Genomic DNA, 20,025 nt, shown 5'->3' with positions numbered 1-20,025 from the left:
CCAGGAGTAAGGGATTGTCGAGTGCCACATCCAAGAGTCATTCCTCGGCTAGGTCCAGCGCGGCCATTGGGTCAGGTGCCGAGGGCTCCCCGCCTACTGGAGATCGCTCTGAGGCAGTTACCCAGGGCGTTTCGTCTAGCGGCCATCCGTTTGAGGTCTCTGTGCCTCCTACAAGGATCAGAGGTCGACGCCTCTGCTTCGGTTGCAAAACCCAAACTGTATTCTCCCATGTATTGGGCCTCTCCTGGCTCAGATTCGGCATCCTTCCTCCCAGGGCATGGTGCAAAGGTTTAAAAATGGCAGAGCGGCAGGTGGTGTAGCCTGCCAGGCAGGCGGCCATCTTGGATCCGGCTCATGGCCTGCCAGGGCATTCGGCCGGATGATGTTGGCCCCTTGCTTTTCTAAAGGGACTCTTTTTGCTATGATCTGGACTCTCCGAAGAGAATTGCTCTCTTGCTTTAGCACTCTCCTCCCTATCACTTTCATGCTTCTCCATCCCCTTTACTTTCGCTGTTCCCCCCCTTTACTTTCGCTGTTCTCCCCCCTTTACTTTCTGTTCCCCCCCTTTACTTTCTCTGTTCCCCCCCTTTACTTTCTCTGTCCCCCCCCCCTTACTTTCTCTGTTCCCCCCCTTTACTTTCTCTGTTCCCCCCCCCCTTACTTTCTCTGTTTGCCTGCTTTTGTTTCTTGGTCCCGCCCGCTTTTGTTTCTAGGCCCCCCCCCTTCTTTTCGCAGTCCCCCCTGACCCTCCCGGTTTGTTTTTGGTTAACGTATTTTCTAGACAGCCGCCCTGGGTCTTGTGGGTCTTGTGGAACTGGTAATTCTGAAAGGGAGAAGAGGCCTGGCCAGCAAGGAGGTTGCAAGACATTGTGGTCAAGACAGTGGTACCAGTGCAGCTACACCAAAACACACGCTTAGGGAAGCTAAGGACTGGGACCCGCCAAACTTCACCTCTGCTCTGGGGTAGAATTGATTCTACCCTGTTAGGCAGTCTACCCCAGGTAGGGAAGGGTCCCTGCTCCCTCTTGATAATGGGAAGGCCGTGAGCCTGTCAAAACCTAATTTGCATATAGATACAAATGGGGCAACTGCTGCTTCCTTGTGATTTGCATGCTTATCCAACTTCTCATCGAAACTAGACCGGTTTATCATGCTTTTGTTGGTTCTACGTGTTTGCTGTCCCCCTGCGTACTTGCCATCACATTTTATTTAACTGGTATGTGTTGTTTTTTGTTTGTTTATTGCAGATAAGCCTCAGTCCTCATTAAGTAAATTGAGGCGAAGATCAACAGTTGGTGTGAGGGGCTCCCCAGAAACCAATCATCTTATTCGATATATTGCTCATCAAAGGTCTGATGCTGTAGAAGATCCCTGTGCCATGGTACGCTAGACTCCTTAATCCAAAATGTAATTTCTGCTATTTGTTATCTGCTCTACTAATCCATGTGGGTTAAGAGAGCTGTGAGTTAGGTTAGTATACTCATTCCTCCATCCTTGTGGGCATCCCCCATCATGGGGACAGTACTGGAACCTTTGTCAGTGAAAAAATGAGCTTCCCCCTTTAAATTTAGTATTGTGCGTGGGGGCGTGGCCTCAGGTGTGGGAGTGACCCCTGAGGCCTGACCCTCTGGTGCCTCACCATAGTCCCTTTTTTTTGCATGGACGGTGTCAGACCTGACAGCCAGCGCTGAGACCTTTTTTAGCTTTCTGCTTGCTACCTGCTTGTTTTTCAATTATTTTCCACTTCCCTTCGGTGCCTCACCTCTCCCTGCACATGTTGCCCGGAGGAGGATTTGAGATGTGGCAGTTGTGACTATTCGTTCCCGGCCTCAGACCACCATGCACTCTGCCTTGATTGTTTGAGGCCTGACCACTGCTTGGACTCGTGCGGCCTGCAGCGCTCTCGGCCACAGGGCATTGAAGAATTGCTTGTCACGGTGGAGGAAGATCTTCCACACTTCTCCTCCCCATCTTAAGGACTTTGTCTCCAGGACGTCTCATCAAGACAAGGTAGGACCTCTGTTCAGCGCGGTTCTGGAGTGCTTCCAGGCTATCGGCTCCCAAGCTGAGGGGTCCAGAGATCCTACTAGGCTGTTCTCCGAAGGACTATCTGGGTCGTCTGCTTCTTCTACCCCAGTGGGGATAAGGGATCTTCTAGTTTCACCTCAGAGTTGTTCCTCAGCTAGAGGCAGCACAGCTCCCGGCTTGGGTGTAGAGGGCTCCCAGCCTACCAGAGTTTGCAGTCTTCTAGGGCGTTCCAACTAGCAGCTGTCTGGCCGAGGGCTCAGCGCCTACCAGAGGCATCTGAGGTCAACTCCTCTGCTTCCGGTGCAAGACCCAAGCTGTATCCTCCCATGTTTGAGGCCTCTCCTAGCCTAGGGCCTTTGCGCCCTCGTGCCCAGGGCGTGGCACAAGGCTTCAAAATGGCAGAGCGGCACGTGGCAGTGCCTCCCAGGCAGGTGGCCATTTTGGATTTGGCTCAGGCCCCGCCGGTACTTTCACCCATCGAGTGGGCCATGCAGGACGATTCCAGCTCCCTTCCTTCGGTAAGCGGCAGCGGATCCTATGGGACAGAGTTCTGGTCCCCTCAGTGGTACATCTACCCTTCACAGCCCCACAGCTGATTGCACCAAGGGCCCAGTGCCTCAGGAAGCCCCTCAGGAGTGGAGGGCGCCTGCAGAGGTATTGGGGAAGCACAATACAACCTGCTCTGGCATCCCTCTACAGCGATACAGAGGACATGCTGCAGGGGGCATAGAAGGTCTGGGAGAAGCCCTGGGGCAATGCCCAGATGAACAAGAAGTTGGATAGCAGGTTTAGACCGACTGATGGGGAGTCAATCCTCTTTGCCTCCCACCAGCAGCCCCACTCCTCGGTGGTGGCCGCCGCCTCTTTGTATTCGAAACAATCGTCTTCATCTGCCTCTCCAAGGAGGACAAAGTCTTTGAGTGCCTGGGAAAACACTGTTTCTCAATCTCAGCACTGCGTCTGCGGCAAACCAATGCGGATGCCTTCTTGGCCGTGTCTAACCAGAAGCTGTAGTGGGAGCTCAGTTTCTGCCCGATCTCCCCTTGGACAAGCATGCGTGTCTCAAGGCCAGGCTGGCAGATGCCTGGCCCATTGCGTAGGACTTCCATGGAGTCTTCGGTCTCCCACATTAACACAGCCAGCAGAGGGCGGTGTCTGGCGGTCGAGATGAAATGGAGGGCCTGGATGCACGTTCATCTGACTGGCAGGTGCAGATTATGACCTGCCCGTCGTGGGCGTGTACCTTTTTCGTATGTCCACCGATGATGAATTGACAAAGAACAACCTTTCTACTCAAACTGCCAAGTCATTGGCCATCCTGGCAAAGCCAGGTCAGAAGTCCTTCCCTGAATACCAGGGTAGGTCAGAGTTCAAACCCCAACCTTTCTCAGTTGAAAGGTTTTAAGGACTGCGGTACACGTAGCCCTGACAGGTTGCCCAGCGGCGACGGAAGGAAGCAGCAGAGGACATTGCACAGGTTTTTCTGTCCCGTCCCCCCTCCCCCTGCCCCGGACTCCGACGCAAAGAAGCATTGACATCTAGGTCGGGGAACACAGCTAGTTTGTGTGGGGCGCAGTTTGGCTCTGCGACAGGACATCTGGAAGCATCTTTTCAGTGACCTGTGGATCCTGTCCGTAGTCTCCAGGGGCTTCAGTCTTCCGCCTTCTCTGCCTCTACCATCCTCTCCTCCTCTCCACCTCTTCATCAGATTGGGTCCCCGGCTCTTTTATGGGAGGTCTTTTCACTCTTGGGGATGAAGGCGATAGAACTGGTTCCTCTTGTAGATGGGGCTTCGGTTACTGTTTCAGGATTTTTGCAGTACCCCAAAACAACCAGGCTGGCCTGAGGATAGTCCTGCACCTGTTTTTTCTAAATCTGTTTTTACCGCTTGAATGCTTCAAGATGATTACTCCTGCTCACATAGCAGAGCGACGATGTGCGGGGGACTGGATGTGTTCCCTGGACCTCAAGGATGCGTACCTGCATGTGCCCATATATTAACTACATCAGAGGTTTCTGCGTTCACGATTGTCGTACCTATTTTCAGTACAAGATGCTGTCCTTCGGCCTGAACTTGGCCCCTCTGGGCTTCACGAAGTTGATGAGCGCAGTGGCTTCCTCCTCTTGGAGGTTTATCTATACCCTTACTTGTACGACTGGCTGAGGGCGGGGGTCACGCGATACAGTGGTGCACTACTGCCAGAGATTGGCAGATACCATTCAGCAGCTGGGGTTTTCCCCTCAACCTACAGAAATCCCAGTTATGTCAGTCTCAGGAACTGGTCTTCCTAGGGGTGCCTTGGAACACTTCTGTTCACAGGGTGTTCCCCACACCTGAGAGACTGACGTCCCTCCACAAAGGCGGTGGGAAACTTTCTGACTAACTCAACCACCTCAGCATGGTGGTTCCAGCACTTTCAGGGCCTGATGGCCTCCTGCGTGTTCACTGTTAAGCACGCTCGCCTCAAGATGAGGTGCCTCCAGCTTTTCTTGGTGGCCAATTGGGATCAGGAGACAGGGTCTCAGTCGGATAGGATCCCTATACCGCCATTCCTTCTGCTCAACCTTCTCTGGTGGCTGATGGATGGTAATCTGTCAGTGGGAGCTCCCTTCACCCGACCAGAGCGTACCCTGGTGGTGACGACTGACTCCTCTCTTTCAGGCTGGGGGGGCCACTCTGGAGGGCTATGTGTTCCATGTTCAACGGCGGCAGCCCTCCTACATATCAACCTGCTTGAGCTCTGGGCATTGGGCCTGGCCCTCGAGGCATTTATATCCCTAATCAGGGACAAGACGGTCCTGGTCAGGACAGAACATTGTACTACAATCTTTTTCCTGAACAAGCAGGGTGGCACCTGTTCTCCACTCCTATGCATGAAGGCCTTCGCGATCTGGGAATGGGCCCTGATGGTGGAACTCTGGATTTTAGCAGACCACCTCCTGGCGGACAGAAATCCGGGAGCAGACCAGTTTAGTTGCTTTTGGTTCAACACCCACGGTTGGGAGTTGCACAATGACTCCTTGTTGCCCATGTTCCAGCTTTGGGGGTTCACAGACTTAGATTTGTTTGCATCACCCCGGAATGCCAAGGACCACAGTTTGCTTAATGGGCATGCCGGGGCTCAATGGGAAACGCCTTCCAGATCTGTTGGCACGGCCGCATGTGTTGTGCATTCCCTCCCATCCTAGCTTATCATCCAACTGACCCTCTGCAAGTTTCTGGCCTCTGTGGGTACAGTCCCATCCCGGTGGCCCTCCACTGGCCTTCAAGACCCTGGTTTTCGGATCTGCTGCAGTTGTGCTACCAGGGTCCCGTCCATCTTAAGATACCCAGCAGGGGCTTCCTGACCCAGCAAGGCAGGGCAGTGGAACACTCTGACCCGGCCATATTGGCCCTGGCAACTTCGTCCCTGATCAGTTGAGGCTTCAGCACGCTCAATTTTCAGATGACAACTGGCCATCATTCAGCAGGCCAGGAGGCCCTCACCCTGGTCCCGGTAGAAGAGCAAGTGGACTTGTCTCGTGACAATGGGCTGGACGCTGTCACCTGTCCTCTGGATGACCTGGACTTTTCAGCACACCTGGCTCGTTTGGGAGTTCAGGTGGATACTTGCTGCACGTATTTGGCGGCGTCAGGGCTCACAAGAAATCCCATGATCATGTGTTTATCGGCAGCCAACCCAGTGGTTAAGTCCCACCTTAAGGGTTGTCTAGTGTTTTCCCTCCTGTGCATAGGCCACTCCCAGTCTGGGACCTCAATGTGGTTCTTGCGGCTTTGCAATGCAAGCCTTTCGAGCTTATGGCTTCTGTGAACATAGGCTTGGTGACACTAAAGACTCTTTTACTGGTGGCTCTCACCTCTGCGTGCAGGGTTAGTGATCTGCAGGCATTGTCTTCGTGCAATTCCCTTCCCCACGTTACACAACGACAAGGTCATTTTGCACACTCGCCCAAACCCCATTTCATCTGAATCAGGCTATCTGCGTTCCAGTGTTCTTCCCGAACCCGTGGTCGGAGCCGGAGAGGTCTCTGCATTTCTTGGACCTTAAGAGGGTCCTCCAGTTTTCTCTCTTGGATGAAATCCTTCAGGAAGTCAGAGCCACTGTTTGTGACTTTTGGTGCTGCTCCCCCCCCCCCCCCCCCCACCCCGAAGGGACTGTACTGATTTTCAGATCTTGAATTGGCATGTGCATGTTTATTTTATTTGCCTCACTTGTCATTTTAGTTCAATGTTTCATAATTATTAACTTGTCTTTTTTACACAAATATCCCTTTTTTGTACTTTGTGGAGAGGAATATTTCTGCTGCCCCAGACTTGAGCATTTTGTTAAAAGCAATAAAATATAGCCACGTTTTTCAACCACATATCTCAATTGTACTCGATCATTTTGGCAACATGAGAAATTGAGTGCCATAATTGTGCGAAACGTAGGTTACATTTCTCCTGTAGACATGTTTCCCACAGAGCCATCTTGCCTTCTTTATAACCTTGCCCTGCAGCCTGAATATAGTTATTTTCTGCAGGTACACTACCTCCTGATCTAGTTTACTCAGGGTTTGAAACTTGCCGGGATAATTAGATTATTTGTATTGGGAATTATTGGGATTGGAACCTGTAACTTTTAGTTTTCTCAGAGGTCCTTTGCAAATCAATCGGCACCAAGCTATTGTTCTAGCTCAAATGTTTTCAATTGCAAAATACAGGGGAGACCAGAGATGCATTAAAAACATTGAGTTTTACTTCAGCTGACTCCTCCCCAGCAATTCAACAGAGGAGTCTGACTGCAGCACATGATAAATGGGTGACAGCCACATTTGTTTATCCTTTTAAAGGATAACCTAATGATTGCAGGCACAGTCAAAGCAGTACATAATGTATTTTGTAGGGAAAACTATTCGACTTTCAGTTAAAGTATTCAGCCGAAGTAAAATATCTTTTTGAGCCAAAATTCAGCCAGATACTTATTCAAAGCCGAATTTCGGTACATCCATAATTTTTCCTTCAGCAGGTTGGCAGGAGACCTAATTTTACCCAGCATCTGCTGATGATTGTTCATGTGATCTTTCTTCATATTTATGTTGATTTATCCCGCCACCACTATCACCTACGGCAGTTTCCAGGTGCTCACGTGTCTCAGCAAGAGTGAGCGTGTGGAGGGGGGTTAGTGAGGATAGGATAGGTTCAGAACCAGGAGGAAGTGGAATCTGTGTGTTGGGTAGCATGTGGGAGTTGGTGCGGGAGGCTCTGTGCTTTGTAACCGTATGGGTAAGACTCGGTGCCTCCGGTTTGTGCAGGGTTTATGGTGATGTTTACCTGGAGAGTGTGATCCCTTTTCCCATTCTCATGTGTTTTGAAATTTGTTTTACTCTTTTGTTTTCTTTGGTTATGGAGTTTTAGACCCTTTCATAGGCATCATTTCATGTGTCACACAGCACCCTCAGTGCAGTGGCACAGGGAAACCTTTTCAGGGTTTCCCAAGGTTTAAATAACTTCATGGGATAAATTACTGTTTTCCAGAGAAAGTAAAGTGAAATTGACTTTACTAGTCTCTTTAAATTCCTAGATCAGAACACCCGATCTTGCAATAGAGTGCTGGAGGGATTACTTGGTATCCCCTGTGGCTTAATACTCATGTAGCAGTCAAATTCTACCCTTTCCTCTCGAAATGGCTGGTGGCATTGGTTTTACAACGAACTACCATGATTTTTCCCGACCGCGAACACCGGTAGCATTAAATCGCAGGATCCATGTTTTTCTAAATGGCGTCTGAGCCCCCTGGTCTTCTTTTTTTGCCATTTCTTTGTGGAAATGTCCTTCAGTAGTTTGCTCTGCACGCCAAACCAGGTTTGGTTCCTTTGTTCATTCGCCTTTGACGGGCTTCAGGACTGAAGATTGCCTCTGGCGCCCTAGTGTCTGGGGTGGGCAGGAAGTGAGGGAGGTGCACGAAACTCCCTGTGCTTAGTCTCCTAGGAGACCCAAATGCACTCTGGTATGATTGGCTGACTAACTGTTCGGCAAGGACAGCCACCCTGCTCGGTGAGTGACAGCTAGGCTGGAATTAATGGGAGAGAACTGAATAAAAGGCAAGTCTCTAGGCTTGGAAGGCAGAGTCGACCACTGGAACGAAAGAACCGAAGACTAGCTCGAAGAGGACGGCTGCTGCAACTCCTGGAACATTGGTTTGCCCGATGAAGCCCTGCTGCAGGTCAGAATCGCTAAGTTCATCTCACAGAGAAGCCCTGCAAGGACGTCTTCTCCCTTTTGAGTTGGTGGGACCAATCAACTCGACACTAAGCCACCTGGATACCATTCTCAGAGCTGGTTGTATTTTTCCTCAGTGCTGCAGGAAACCGAGTAACCAGGGAGAGGGACACAAGTTTGTATGCTTAACTACAGCTACCAGAATTGAAGATTTGCCAAGTTCCAGCTTTGACCAGTCCCATTGCAGGAGTCCCCCAACGTCCTCCCTCTTGTCCCCACGACTGAGGCTCAGGAACAGGGTGATCTGCAGGAACTGCCAGGAACAGAAGTCTTCAGCTGCATCTTTTGCTTCATTTGTAAGATACTGTGAAACGAGACAGAGTACTTGCCTCTTGCAGTGAAAGTGCTTGAAACCTTTGCAACTAGCAGGCCTGATCAGCTTGTGACCCAACATATAATTCTTCTCGTTACAAACTACTTCTGAGAACTTCTACAGAGAATTTACCGTTTACTTACCAGAACAGTTTTTTATCCTTTCCAAGAGTTGAGCCCATTGACTTTGGCCTAGCCTATTGAATTGACTTGACTCTTCTGGTGAACTCAAAGTATCGCACTGTCTAAGAAACTTGTCATTCTTTTATGTTCGGAACCTATTCCTTTTTGCTCCTCCTTCAAAGTAGTCTGAATGCCCCAAACGTAATGAGTATAGTATTGAAGTATATTTGTGTATGATATCTAACTGCCTCTTTCTAGTGAATGTTTTATAACTGACCGTTGAATAAATTAATAAGTGTTTAACCAAGAAACTTTGAGTGTACGTGTTTATTTGAACACCTGTGGTTGTAGACCTCTGTGTAGCATAATTACAGCTCACATTCCCTCTTGAGATGAGCCTGGCTGCTCAGCTCTGCTACCAAAAACTGTGTATTACAGACTTCTACCAAAGGTTGGTTTTGCTTACACCTGTAGTCATAGTTGTGTGTAGTGTTCCCCAAGGGTACTGCATACAAACTCTGCCTAACAGTGGGGTGTGAGCATTGAATTGATTCTTGGTGTATTTATCTGCAGTGTGGCCAACCAAAAGTGTAGTGTAGTGGCTTTGGTTATGTTGGAGGAGCACGACGTTCGATTTTTGTTGAGCGTCTGGTGTGACTTTGGTTGCTGCTTGATGGTATATGCCCAAGTTCTTTGTTAGTTTGTTGGCCCATCTCGCCTCCTCTCCAGTCGCTTGTGCCTGTTATTGCTGCAGGTGTCCCCTTGCGGTTGCCGTTGTCTGTTGCATAACCAAGTTTTGAATAGTTTCCTGGAGGTGTGGTCTTTTGTGCTTCTAATTTCTTTGGGCATGGTGTTCCAGAGGTTTGCATTTCGACGCGAGAATGCCGTTCCACCGAATTTCCTTTTTTCGTAATGTTTTGTCTCTATTTGTATGTCATTGCTGCATTTTCGGTCCCCACTTGGGCGGTACCGGCTGATCTCGTCTTGGAAGAATTCAGCTCCTTGTCTCTGCAAGGCTTTGAGTCCTTTAGATTTAATGCATTTTTTTAACTGGTAACCAGTGTAGACATTTTAGTGCTGGAGTGATGTGGTTACTTCTGTTTAGTCTTAATAGATCCTGGCTGATGTATTTTGTACCCTTTGTAGTTTCGTGGTGAGTTCTTCCGGCATTCCTAGGTAGAGGCTGTTTGCGTGGTCAATGGTGTGAGTATCGGGGTTCTGCGAGGGAAGGAGCAGTAAGGGAGTAATTTTATGAGTAGTCTTGGGAGGAAGAAGCATTTGTTGGTGATTACATTGACTTGCTGTTCCAGGTATAGTCTATTGTCCATGATTATTCCTAGGTTATTTACTACGCCGATAGTCTCTGGTTGCGTTCCCATGCTGGCGAGTTCTATTGTGGGTTGCCTGTGTTTCTGAGGGTGAGGGCTTTATTTCCGTTTTTGCCATGTTCAGTTTAAGGTTCTCCAGCATGGGGTCTGGCATGGATTCACATGCTCATGAATATTCCCCGTCGTCAGGCTGGGAATCCTCGGTAAAGAAAAAACCAGTATCAGTTTCGTTTCTGATCTGTCTTTCGTAGTAATAACCAATCACTGGTCTCTGCGTCATACTGACCACAGCCAATGACTGCCCTCTACCTAAGCACCGCCTCTGGCAGCCATCTTCAGATTTTTACCGCACGTTCATGTGTTGGGATCCTCGTGCTATTGCTCTCGAGCGTTAGTGCTATTTTTTCGCGCTTTTTCACAAAAAACTTCGATTTTCGGTCAAAAGAGCCTCAAGCTCCACCGATCCTACATCCGATCAACGGGGACCCGTGTCGGATTCATCTGTGCCCCTCAAGGGTGAAGATTTCGTCGAGCTACACTTCGGAGGACTCCAGAAGCTTCTCAGGCCCGGTCTCGGAGATGGCCCAGGAGAAGGGAAGCTCGACGCCCGGAAAGCTGTTCAGGGCCTGCCCTGGATGCCAGCTGCAGAACGTCTTCAAGGAGGACGAACACTCTTTCTGCCTTTACTGCCTTCATGGGGACAAGACGCACGTGGAGAAGGACTGTGCGTTTTGCGGCAACATGTCGGAACGGACCATGAAGGACCGCCATCAACGTCTCGCCAGCTGGCTGGAGGGTAAGAGCCCGTCTGGCGAGAAGAAGAAGAAATCTGAGCGGTCTTCTAAGACCTTTGAGGGCGCCCCGGCGACGGGGGCCCAACATAAGGCCAAGCACCGCGAGTCCGCTGGCACCGGGAGCGCCGAACGGTCGGGCTCTACGGGCGCCAGGCAGGGCGCACCCTCCCCGGCACCATCAACCACGAGCCAACGCTCTGGGTCGGGTAAGAGGAAGGCCGAGCACCCGGCGAAGCTCCTGGAGAGACCCCGGTCGAGCTCTAAGGCAGAGGAGGAGCGTGGCAGTGCCCCCTCCCTCAAGGATAAGGCGGTGAGCGCACCTAAGGTGGTGAAGGCCTTGATCCATTCGACCAAGCCCTCTATCGAAACGGTCGCGGCGGCCCTGGCCCAGCCTGTGGAGGCTGCACCAGTGGTGGCGGCCTCGGGGCCCAGAATCTCCCTGCCTCCCCGGAGGGAGTCTTCTTTCGTGCCCATCGATAGGACCCCCGTGAAACCCTCCGTGGGGAAGAAGGGGGGGCAGGGCGTCGTCGTAGATTCGGCCTCAACCTCAGAAGAGGAACTGATCGAGGTCTTAAGCCACGGCCTAGGCGTGGAACAAGACCAGCCCGTCGGAATGGGCCCCGACGCAGGTGACGACGACGACATCGTCGAGGATACCGACGGGGCCCCTGCTCGCCCGTCGGATTCCCCTCTGCCAGCGCCGCAAGACAACTCAGCGGCCATTTTGTTGGCTATACAGTCCTTATGCTCCGAGATAAGGACGAGACTACCGTTACCGACGGAGGAACCTCTCCCGTCGGGGGATCCAGAACCGGGACCTTCTGGTGTTCCCCCTACCAAGAAAAGAAGGATCCATCCACCGCCTCCTTTTCAACCGTCGCGCCCCGTCCAGCCCTCCTCCCCGTCCACCCGAGGGGATGATACGGGGACTGACACGGCAGCGACGGGTACGGACGACGAGGCATACGACGAGGATTTTCCGTCGTCGCCTCCCCCCAGGGCTTCTCCGCCCGACGAGATTGGATCGTTCCACTCAATGATCGCCAGGGCATCCGAGCTTTTCCAACTCTGCCCTGAGGAGAAGAAAAAGGAAGGCTTCCTTTACCAACGGCGCGAGACCAAGAGGAAGACGGTCCTCGCAGTGCCTCTGTTGGACGACATTTGGGATGAGGGCCTTTCCCTCCTCAAGAACCCTTCCACGACGCCAGCGAAAAGAGACCGGTACGAGAAAAAGTACCGGGTCCCGGACTCGGCCCCCCTATGCCTCCGGGCGCAGCCTACCCCGGACTCCGTCGTCTCCGCGGCAGCCAGGAAGAAAGCGGGGGGGGGTGCGGCCTCCACGTCGACTTCCCCGCCGGACGGCGAGGGAAAGAAATTGGATGCCATGGGACGCAGAGTCATCTCGTCGGCGGCGACGACGATTAAAGCGGCCAACGCCTTGGCTATCGTGGCCCGCTACGACAGGGAACTCTGGTACAAGATAGCTCCCCTGCTGGATTTTCTGCCGGACGACAAGAGGGCGGAGGCCCTTGAGATCCTGCAGGAAGGTGAGGTGGCCTCGGACCACGCCATCACCGTGGCGACGGACATCGCCGACACTGGGTTCCGCCAGATGGGCAACGGCGTTTGCCTTCGACGTCGCGGATGGCTCAAGGCTACGGACTTTCGGCAGGACGTCCAGAACAGGGTCCTGGACATGCCCTTCGACGGGAACAACCTGTTTGGGAAGACAGTGGACGATTCCCTTCAGGCCATCAAGGCGGATACTGAGACGGCCCGGGCCCTTGGAGTGCTGCAGCAACGGCGGACGCCCTTTCGGAGCGGCGGAGGCAAGGGCGCCTCCAAAGGTTCCGGCGGCGGTTTCGCTTCCTACCGTCAAGCGGCCCGCTCGTCGTCGCAAGAGGCCTACAGAGGACGAGGCAAGTCTGGCGGCCCCCGCCGTCGTCGCCAAGGAGGCCAAGGCGGCAAGGCCGCGTCCAAGCAGGATTGAACCGGCCGTGGGGTCGGGCCCCCACCGAAGCACCCCGGTGGGAGGCCGGCTGGCGGGCTTCGTCAGCGTGTGGGAGTCCATCTCCACCGACCGTTGGGTGCTGGACGCCCTGGCCCGGGGCCACGCGCTCGAGTTTCAAAGAAGGTGCCCGCGCGTCCCCCCCGTGGCCAGGAAAGAACTTCACGTCCCTCAACTTCTCCTGGAGGTAAAGGCGATGCTCAGAAAGGGCGCCATCGAACTCGTCCCAAAGAGGCTTCGGGGCTCCGGAGTCTACTCGCGTTACTTCCTCGTGAAGAAGAAGACGGGAGGATGGCGCCCCATCCTGGACCTGCGACGCCTGAACAAGTTCATCAAGGCGCAGAAGTTCCGGATGGTCACCCTCCAGCACGTCCTGGGTCAGCTGGAGGAAGGAGACTTCCTATCGTCGTTGGATTTGGAGGATGCCTACTTCCACATTCCCATCCTAAAGGGGCACCGAAAATTCCTCAGATTCGTGGTCCAAGGGCGTCATTACCAGTTCAAAGCCCTTCCCTTCGGACTGCGGTCGGCACCCAGGGTTTTCACCAAGTGCCTCGCACCGGTGGCGGCGCAGCTGCGCCGCGAGGGGATTCACGTCTACCCCTACCTGGACGACTGGCTCATCCGCGCCAAGACGAGGGAGCTCGCCGTGGTCCACACGGCAAGGACCGTCCAACTCCTCACGGACCTGGGATTCTCCGTGAACTACGCCAAATCCCACCTGGTGCCCGCGCAAGTCGCACTGTTTCTGGGAGCGAGGCTCGACACAGTGTCCCTTCTGGCCTCCCCGTCGGAGGAGAGGACCAGGACCATCTTGGGCAAGGTGCAACGGATGTTGGTGGCCGACGCGGCCAAGGTGAGGTCCATCAAGTCCCTCCTCGGGATGATGTCTTCCTGCATCTACCTCATTCCCATGTGCAGGCTCCGGATGCGCCCGTTGCAAGAGTTCCTGGATGCGCGCTGGATCCAGACGACGGGCAGCTTCGAGGAAAGGATCAAGCTCGACGAGAGTTTCCGACGAGCGATACGGTGGTGGGGCACCCGCGCGCATCTGACGGCGGGCATGGACTTCCAGACCCCAGCCCACCAGGTGACTGTGACCACGGATGCCTCCCTAGAAGGGTGGGGAGCGCACACCGAAAATCTGCACGCAAGGGGACTCTGGCTCCCGACGGAGAAGTCCCTGCATATCAACGTCCTGGAGCTCCGTGCAGTGTTTTGGGCCCTCAGGTCCTTCCTTCCGTCCCTCAAGGGCAAGGTGGTGAGGATCTTCACCGACAACACCACCACCATGTTTTACATCAGGAAACAGGGCGGAACCAGGTCCCCAGCGCTGTCCAAGGAGGCGCAGGACCTGTGGCATTGGGCCGTCGCCCAAGGGATTCTTCTGGTGCCGTTTCATCTGGCAGGGATAAAAAACACCATCGCCGACTCACTCAGCAGGGAGCTGCGCTCGTGCCACGAGTGGGAACTACGGCAGGATCTGGTGGATCGCCTCTTCCGACGGTGGGGCACACCCCAGATCGACCTGTTCGCGACGGCGACGAACACCAAGTGCCGGAGGTTCGCCAGCAGGTTTCCCCAGACGAGGAGCATGGGCGATGCTTTCTCGTTCCCCTGGGAGGGCCTGTTCCTCTACGCGTTCCCTCCCTTGCCTCTGCTAATCCGGCTCGTCAACCAGCTCAAGAGGTCACGGTGCAGGATGATCCTCGTCGCACCTGCGTGGCCGAGGCAGATATGGTTCCCGGACCTTCTGGACTTGTCGGCGTCCCCGCCAATCAAGCTGCCGGCGGACGCGGATCTACTCTCCAGGGAAGGAGGCGCCATCCTCCACCACGACCCGAAGTCGCTGAACTTGCAGGCCTGGCTCCTGCAGCGCTAGAGTTTGGAGGATACGACATACCGGCCGATTGCAGAGAGGTTCTTGCAAAGGCCAGGGCGTCCTCGACTCTTAAATGCTACGGACACAAATGGAAGAGGTTCTCTGTCTGGTGCCACGCACAGAAGGTTAACCCTCTACGGATTACGGCTCCCCAAGTGCTGCCGTACCTGCTGACGCTGGCCAAAGCTGGTCTGGCACACGCGTCCATCAAGATTCATCTTGCTGCGATCTCCCGATACACCAGAACCACGGGCCGGACGTCCTTGTGGTCTCATCGTCTGGTGAAAGAGTTCATGAAGGGACTGTTCAGATCGTTCCCGCCGGTGAAGGCTCCGGCCCCGGCGTGGGAGCTCAACGTGGTGCTGACCAAACTCATGGGACCTCCGTTCGAGCCTCTGCACTCGGCCCCGTTGAAGTTTCTATCGTGGAAAACAGCTTTTCTCGTGGCCATCACCTCCGCACGACGAGTGGGAGAGATCCAGGCCCTTTCCTGCAAGGCCCCGTACTTGACTTTCCACGACACGAGGGTAGTGCTCAGGACGCACCCCTCCTTCATGCCCAAGGTACCGTCGGACTTTCATCTCAACGAACCCTTGGTGTTACCTGTGTTCTTCCCGTCGCCTTCGTCGCCGGCTGAGAGGACTTTGCACTCGCTGGATGTAGCTAGAGCGCTGAAGTTCTACGTGGACCGCACGAAAGGTTTTCGGAAGACGTCACAACTCTTTGTGAACTTTGGACCTGTCAATCAGGGGAAGGCTCTCTCGAAGGCTTCCATCTCCAGATGGCTCTCCGGCTGTATCATGTACTGTCACCGGTTGGCAAACCGACCGCTGCCTGGCCGTCCGAGAGCCCATTCCACCAGAGCGATCGCAGCTACCACGGCGTTCCTATCTGGTGTGCCCCTGCTGGACATATGCAGGGCTGCTACGTGGAGGTCGACGCACACCTTCACGAAATTCTACTGCGTCGACCGGGATTCCAGGGAGGAGTCCAGGGTCGGCCAAGCAGTGCTGCGCAACCTGTTCGCCTGAGGTGAGCCTGGTGAGGAGGTAAGATGCTTAATGTTGAGTTGATGTGATGCTTAATGTTGAGCCTTTGCCACCTCCCGTGGTTGTGCATGTGTGTACTGCTATGTATTCTTTATTCATGAGCATGTGAATCCATGCCAGACCCCATGCTGGAGAAGGAACAAGTTACTTACCTGTAACTGTTGTTCTCCAGCATGGGTCTGGCATGGATTCACATGCGAACCCTCCCGCCTACCCCTCTGCGGCTCTTCACTTGGTCATACTGCCACTTCACGTGCTTCCAAATCTGAAGATGGCTGCCAGAGGCGGTGCTTAGGTAGAGGGCAGTCATTGGCTGTGGTCAGTATGACGCAGAGACCAGTGATTGGTTATTACTACGAAAGACAGATCAGAAACGAAACTGATACTGGTTTTTTCTTTACCGAGGATTCCCAGCCTGACGACGGGGAATATTCATGAGCATGTGAATCCATGCCAGACCCATGCTGGAGAACAACAGTTACAGGTAAGTAACTTGTTCCTTGTTCATTGTGTAAGGGAGGAAGGGTCTGTCTGCCCCCAACTGTACATTCTGCACAAAATAAGTCGATTTTCTCCTCCCATTTTTGGGAGACGCCCCCCGTGTCTTTCCCTGACGACGGTGGTTGGAAGCCATGGGAAGATACACGAAGACTCGATTTTGCGCCTGCCGCCAGACTCCATTTTGTGTCATACCAGACTCCATCTTTGTACTAGGCCACACAATGATTTCTAATAAGCCTTCTCTCCCCTCATCCAGCACCGCGCACATGCAGCCCTGGCACCCCCACCACTTCCTCCCCTGTCTGCGCCACGGCAGTCCCATTCTCACGGAAGCTTAGGTGAAAATTGTTGCAAATAGATAATGTATTCCTTCTCTTCCTCTGAGCTCTTTGCCCTGTGTGTGACCTAGCTGAAGCCTGGCTTGCAAAACTCATCTGTCTATACAAACCTGCTCCTGCTCCTTCGACCCCCACATTTAGGAATTATTGCCTGCACAACCTTCGCCCCACTGTGTTCCTTTTATGTAGCAGTTGGTGGGACCCTTCCACATGGGCCTCCCTAGATTGCCCCCCATATAACTAATCCAGTGTGATCATATATTCTCTATGTACTAACACCTATAAATGTACTCATTTGAACCATGAGGCACCTGGCGAATAAATCTCAGATTGAAACCCCCCAGTTAAGGCACCTGCGGAAAAAGGACCACCGCACCCCTGTGTAAAGACTGGTAGGGGGTGTCTGTACTTCTGCTCTCTATATGGTATAGGAGAGGCACAGAGGACCCCAGCCAAGATTCTCCATTATGGTAGCAATGGACGAGCAATCAAGGCCTAGCTTTTTGGGAGGTGATGCGGGCTGGTTCTTAAGTACAGTGTAGTCCCCGAACCGTCACAAAGGAATGTCCACACACTGTATTACTGAAAACACAGTCTTTATATAATTAATATTCAAAGGTATGTACACGATCACAATAACGCACTTTGTACTCGGAGATCAACAATGATAAATATATAAAATTCTAAAGTGGTACCACCAATGTTATCAAATCTCATTAAAGTGCATCAACTGTACGGTTAAAATGTCACACAGATCGATAATGAGGAAACCAGCAATAGAGATGGGAAGGAACGCAAGATGGTTGAAACAATAGGCAGAATGCTGACCCCTACCGCTAGGCACAGTTCTGTGTGGAGATCCCCCCCCCACCTGGGCAACCTGTAAATAAAGATATATACCACAAGCCCAGTCCATATATTGTTCAATAGTCTTATTTCCTCCTATTAAGGTTTTACCCCACCAATGTTACCTGGTGGAGTAGAGTTCTCCGAAGATGCGTCGACCGATCCTTCTTGAGTGACTCCCTTTAAAGCAGGAGCCACGGATCGTCGAGAGGCGTTGAGGAACTCAGCGTTCGGTGTCGGGGAATCGACGGCCCTTCTTGAGTGCCCTCCCTTTAAGGCAGGAGTCACGGGTCGTCGATCGTCCGACGGAGAACAGGTTGAACTACGGCAGTGAAGTGGCAGCTTCGTTCCTAGCGGTGCTCGTCGACGACAGAGCGTTGGCATCCTGCAAGGAAGAGGCTGGCGGGGCACCTCGGTGACGATAGTTCTGGACCGCAAAGAGATGATGAAGAACTGTGGCCCAGCAAGGGCGTCGAGTCGTCGGCGTCTCTGTGGTCTTTAGGTGGCGGGAAACCCACCGGCGGATGCTCCTCGGTGCGTCGACGGTCGGGCCTTCTCCAGCGGGATAAAGTGGGCGACGATGCAGACGAGAGCGTCCGATGATCAAATGAAGTTCTTAGGCAAACGGGAGCACAGCGTCTCCGGTCGGCGACGGCGGTCGTCGACAGTGGCGGACAACAGTCTGGGTGCTTCTCTTTGGGATTCCGCGGCAGTCCCCGTCTCGGGTCGGCAGCCTGTCGTAGGTCTGTCTACTAGGGAGCTTTGGCAAAGATCAGCTGTGCACGATGGTCCCTTGTAGCTCGGGAAGAGGGCGCCTTACCAGGTCCTCTCTGGGTCAGTCCTTGGAGACACAGCAGCTTTCAGAATGCGAAGGAGAGCAACAGCGCTTCTTCTTGTCCAGCGGGGCTTCAAAGTCAAGCTTCAATTACTCGTTGTAGTGGACTTCAGCTTCTGAACACGATTCCTAGCAGTGAGAGGCCCCCAGATATACTGTTGATCTCCCATTCATTCCGCTGGGTCACACTCAAGCATCCAATAACGACTAAGGGCATTCATGCAGGCAGGCAGCCAATCAGGCACACGAGGTGTTCAGGCCATTCACTTCTCTCCAGACACTCGCAACAAATTATGTGTATTGGGACAAGTACCGAGCCATTCAACACTCCAAACTGCATTCATACCGGTTTCGGGCAGGGCTGTCTCAGTCACTGTGTCAACCACCAGATACTTTACATCCACAACACAGAATGTATATTCGTCACACACTCTATTCACCCGGGTCCCACCCACAGAAGGTAACCACAACGTACATCACTGGGAAGGCTCCAGCTAGTCTGGCCGGGCCTTCACAACACCATATATGGCACTTCCACCCAACGGCCAGTCAGGGGGAAGGGACAGAGTCGGGGCTTCCCAGGACTTTGAGAAAACAAGGTAATAGAAAGCAAGAGGCCGCAGGGGCTATTTTGTTTTCCATCAGGGATCAACTGATTCCAATGGCAGGGCCGGGGTATCCCAAAATGGAGGATACTCCACGCACCTGTCAAATTCAGCATAGAGCTGCCACCAGCCCATACCATGCTCTGCAGGCCACCCACAGGTGCCCAAAAACATACACTAGGGGCACAGGGTTGTACCCCCACCCATGGGTGCCATAAGCGTATCCCATGGGTCCGTTCACCAAACCAAAAGAGGGAGAGCTGCACTGCCAGGAGTCTCGCATGAACTCCTGCGTGGAAAACGCGACAGAACACACGATAAAAAGCAGTAAAGGACAAGGATACCGAGGCCCTGTCCCTCCGATGCATTTCCAGCATCACACCCTGCCCCCATGAAGGCCTAGATTAAGAATGTGTGCGTTTATCCACAATTTAAAGGCGACTCCGCATTCTGGTAAAAGTTTTGGCTTACATTATTCTTTGCATGTCAGTGGTCACTGTGTAGTTTAGATTAATTGGGGGAAAAAAACGCCACTTGTGGATCCGGCCTGACCTTCACCCCTCCCAGAGGAGCCCAGCTGACCTGCGTGGCACGAGAAGCAACAGCTCTGCATCAGCCAATCCAGCTGCACCATCACTGCATGGTCCATAATATCGTCTAAATGAACCAATGAATTGGCACCATGTATCACCTGTATTATTCGTCACTTCACTGATGATGCAATTTGTGTTTAAAATGTGCTGTTTCTGTATTATTGCCAGAGCGCTCTGAGCAACCAAGTCCTCTGCATGCATCATTTACTTTATAAAAATCCTTTGTTTGACTCGCAATCTTTCTCCTGGTCTCATTCCCTACTGGGGTGTGTCCATTTATTCTGAGTTGGGATTTGTATTATTGGGGAATGACCACTTTCACTTGTCCGTTTGTAGGTGTCAGTGAGGCAGGTTTTTTGTTCCTGGGTAGTGTTAGTTTTAACAATCGGTTGTGTCATCTGTGTAGCTGTAGGCGATTAGTCTGTGGGTTTGAATGAATTTCATTAGTGGGCACATGTAGATGTTGAAAAGCAGAGAAGAGGATGGATCCCTGTAGGGCTCCTAAGGTTATATGTTTGGTG

At 52.8% G+C, this 20,025-nt stretch overlaps 1 protein-coding gene across 2 annotated transcripts in view; it reads left to right on the top strand.

Moving 5' to 3' along the window:
* CDCA2 (cell division cycle associated 2) overlaps nucleotides 1-20,025 on the top strand; it is a 1,069,442-nt gene that overhangs the window by 185,755 nt on the left and 863,662 nt on the right. For both annotated transcript variants that reach the window (XM_069617593.1, XM_069617592.1), the window contains exon 4: nucleotides 1,248-1,381. In XM_069617593.1, the coding sequence (XP_069473694.1) occupies nucleotides 1,248-1,381 (134 nt within the window). The remainder of the gene's footprint in view (nucleotides 1-1,247; nucleotides 1,382-20,025) is intronic.

This window comes from Ambystoma mexicanum, chromosome 10 (assembly GCF_040938575.1).
Source record: "Ambystoma mexicanum isolate Mex_15411 chromosome 10, UKY_AmexF1_1, whole genome shotgun sequence".
Lineage (NCBI taxonomy): Eukaryota > Metazoa > Chordata > Amphibia > Caudata > Ambystomatidae > Ambystoma > Ambystoma mexicanum.
This window is presented reverse-complemented; position numbering and strand designations above follow the sequence as displayed.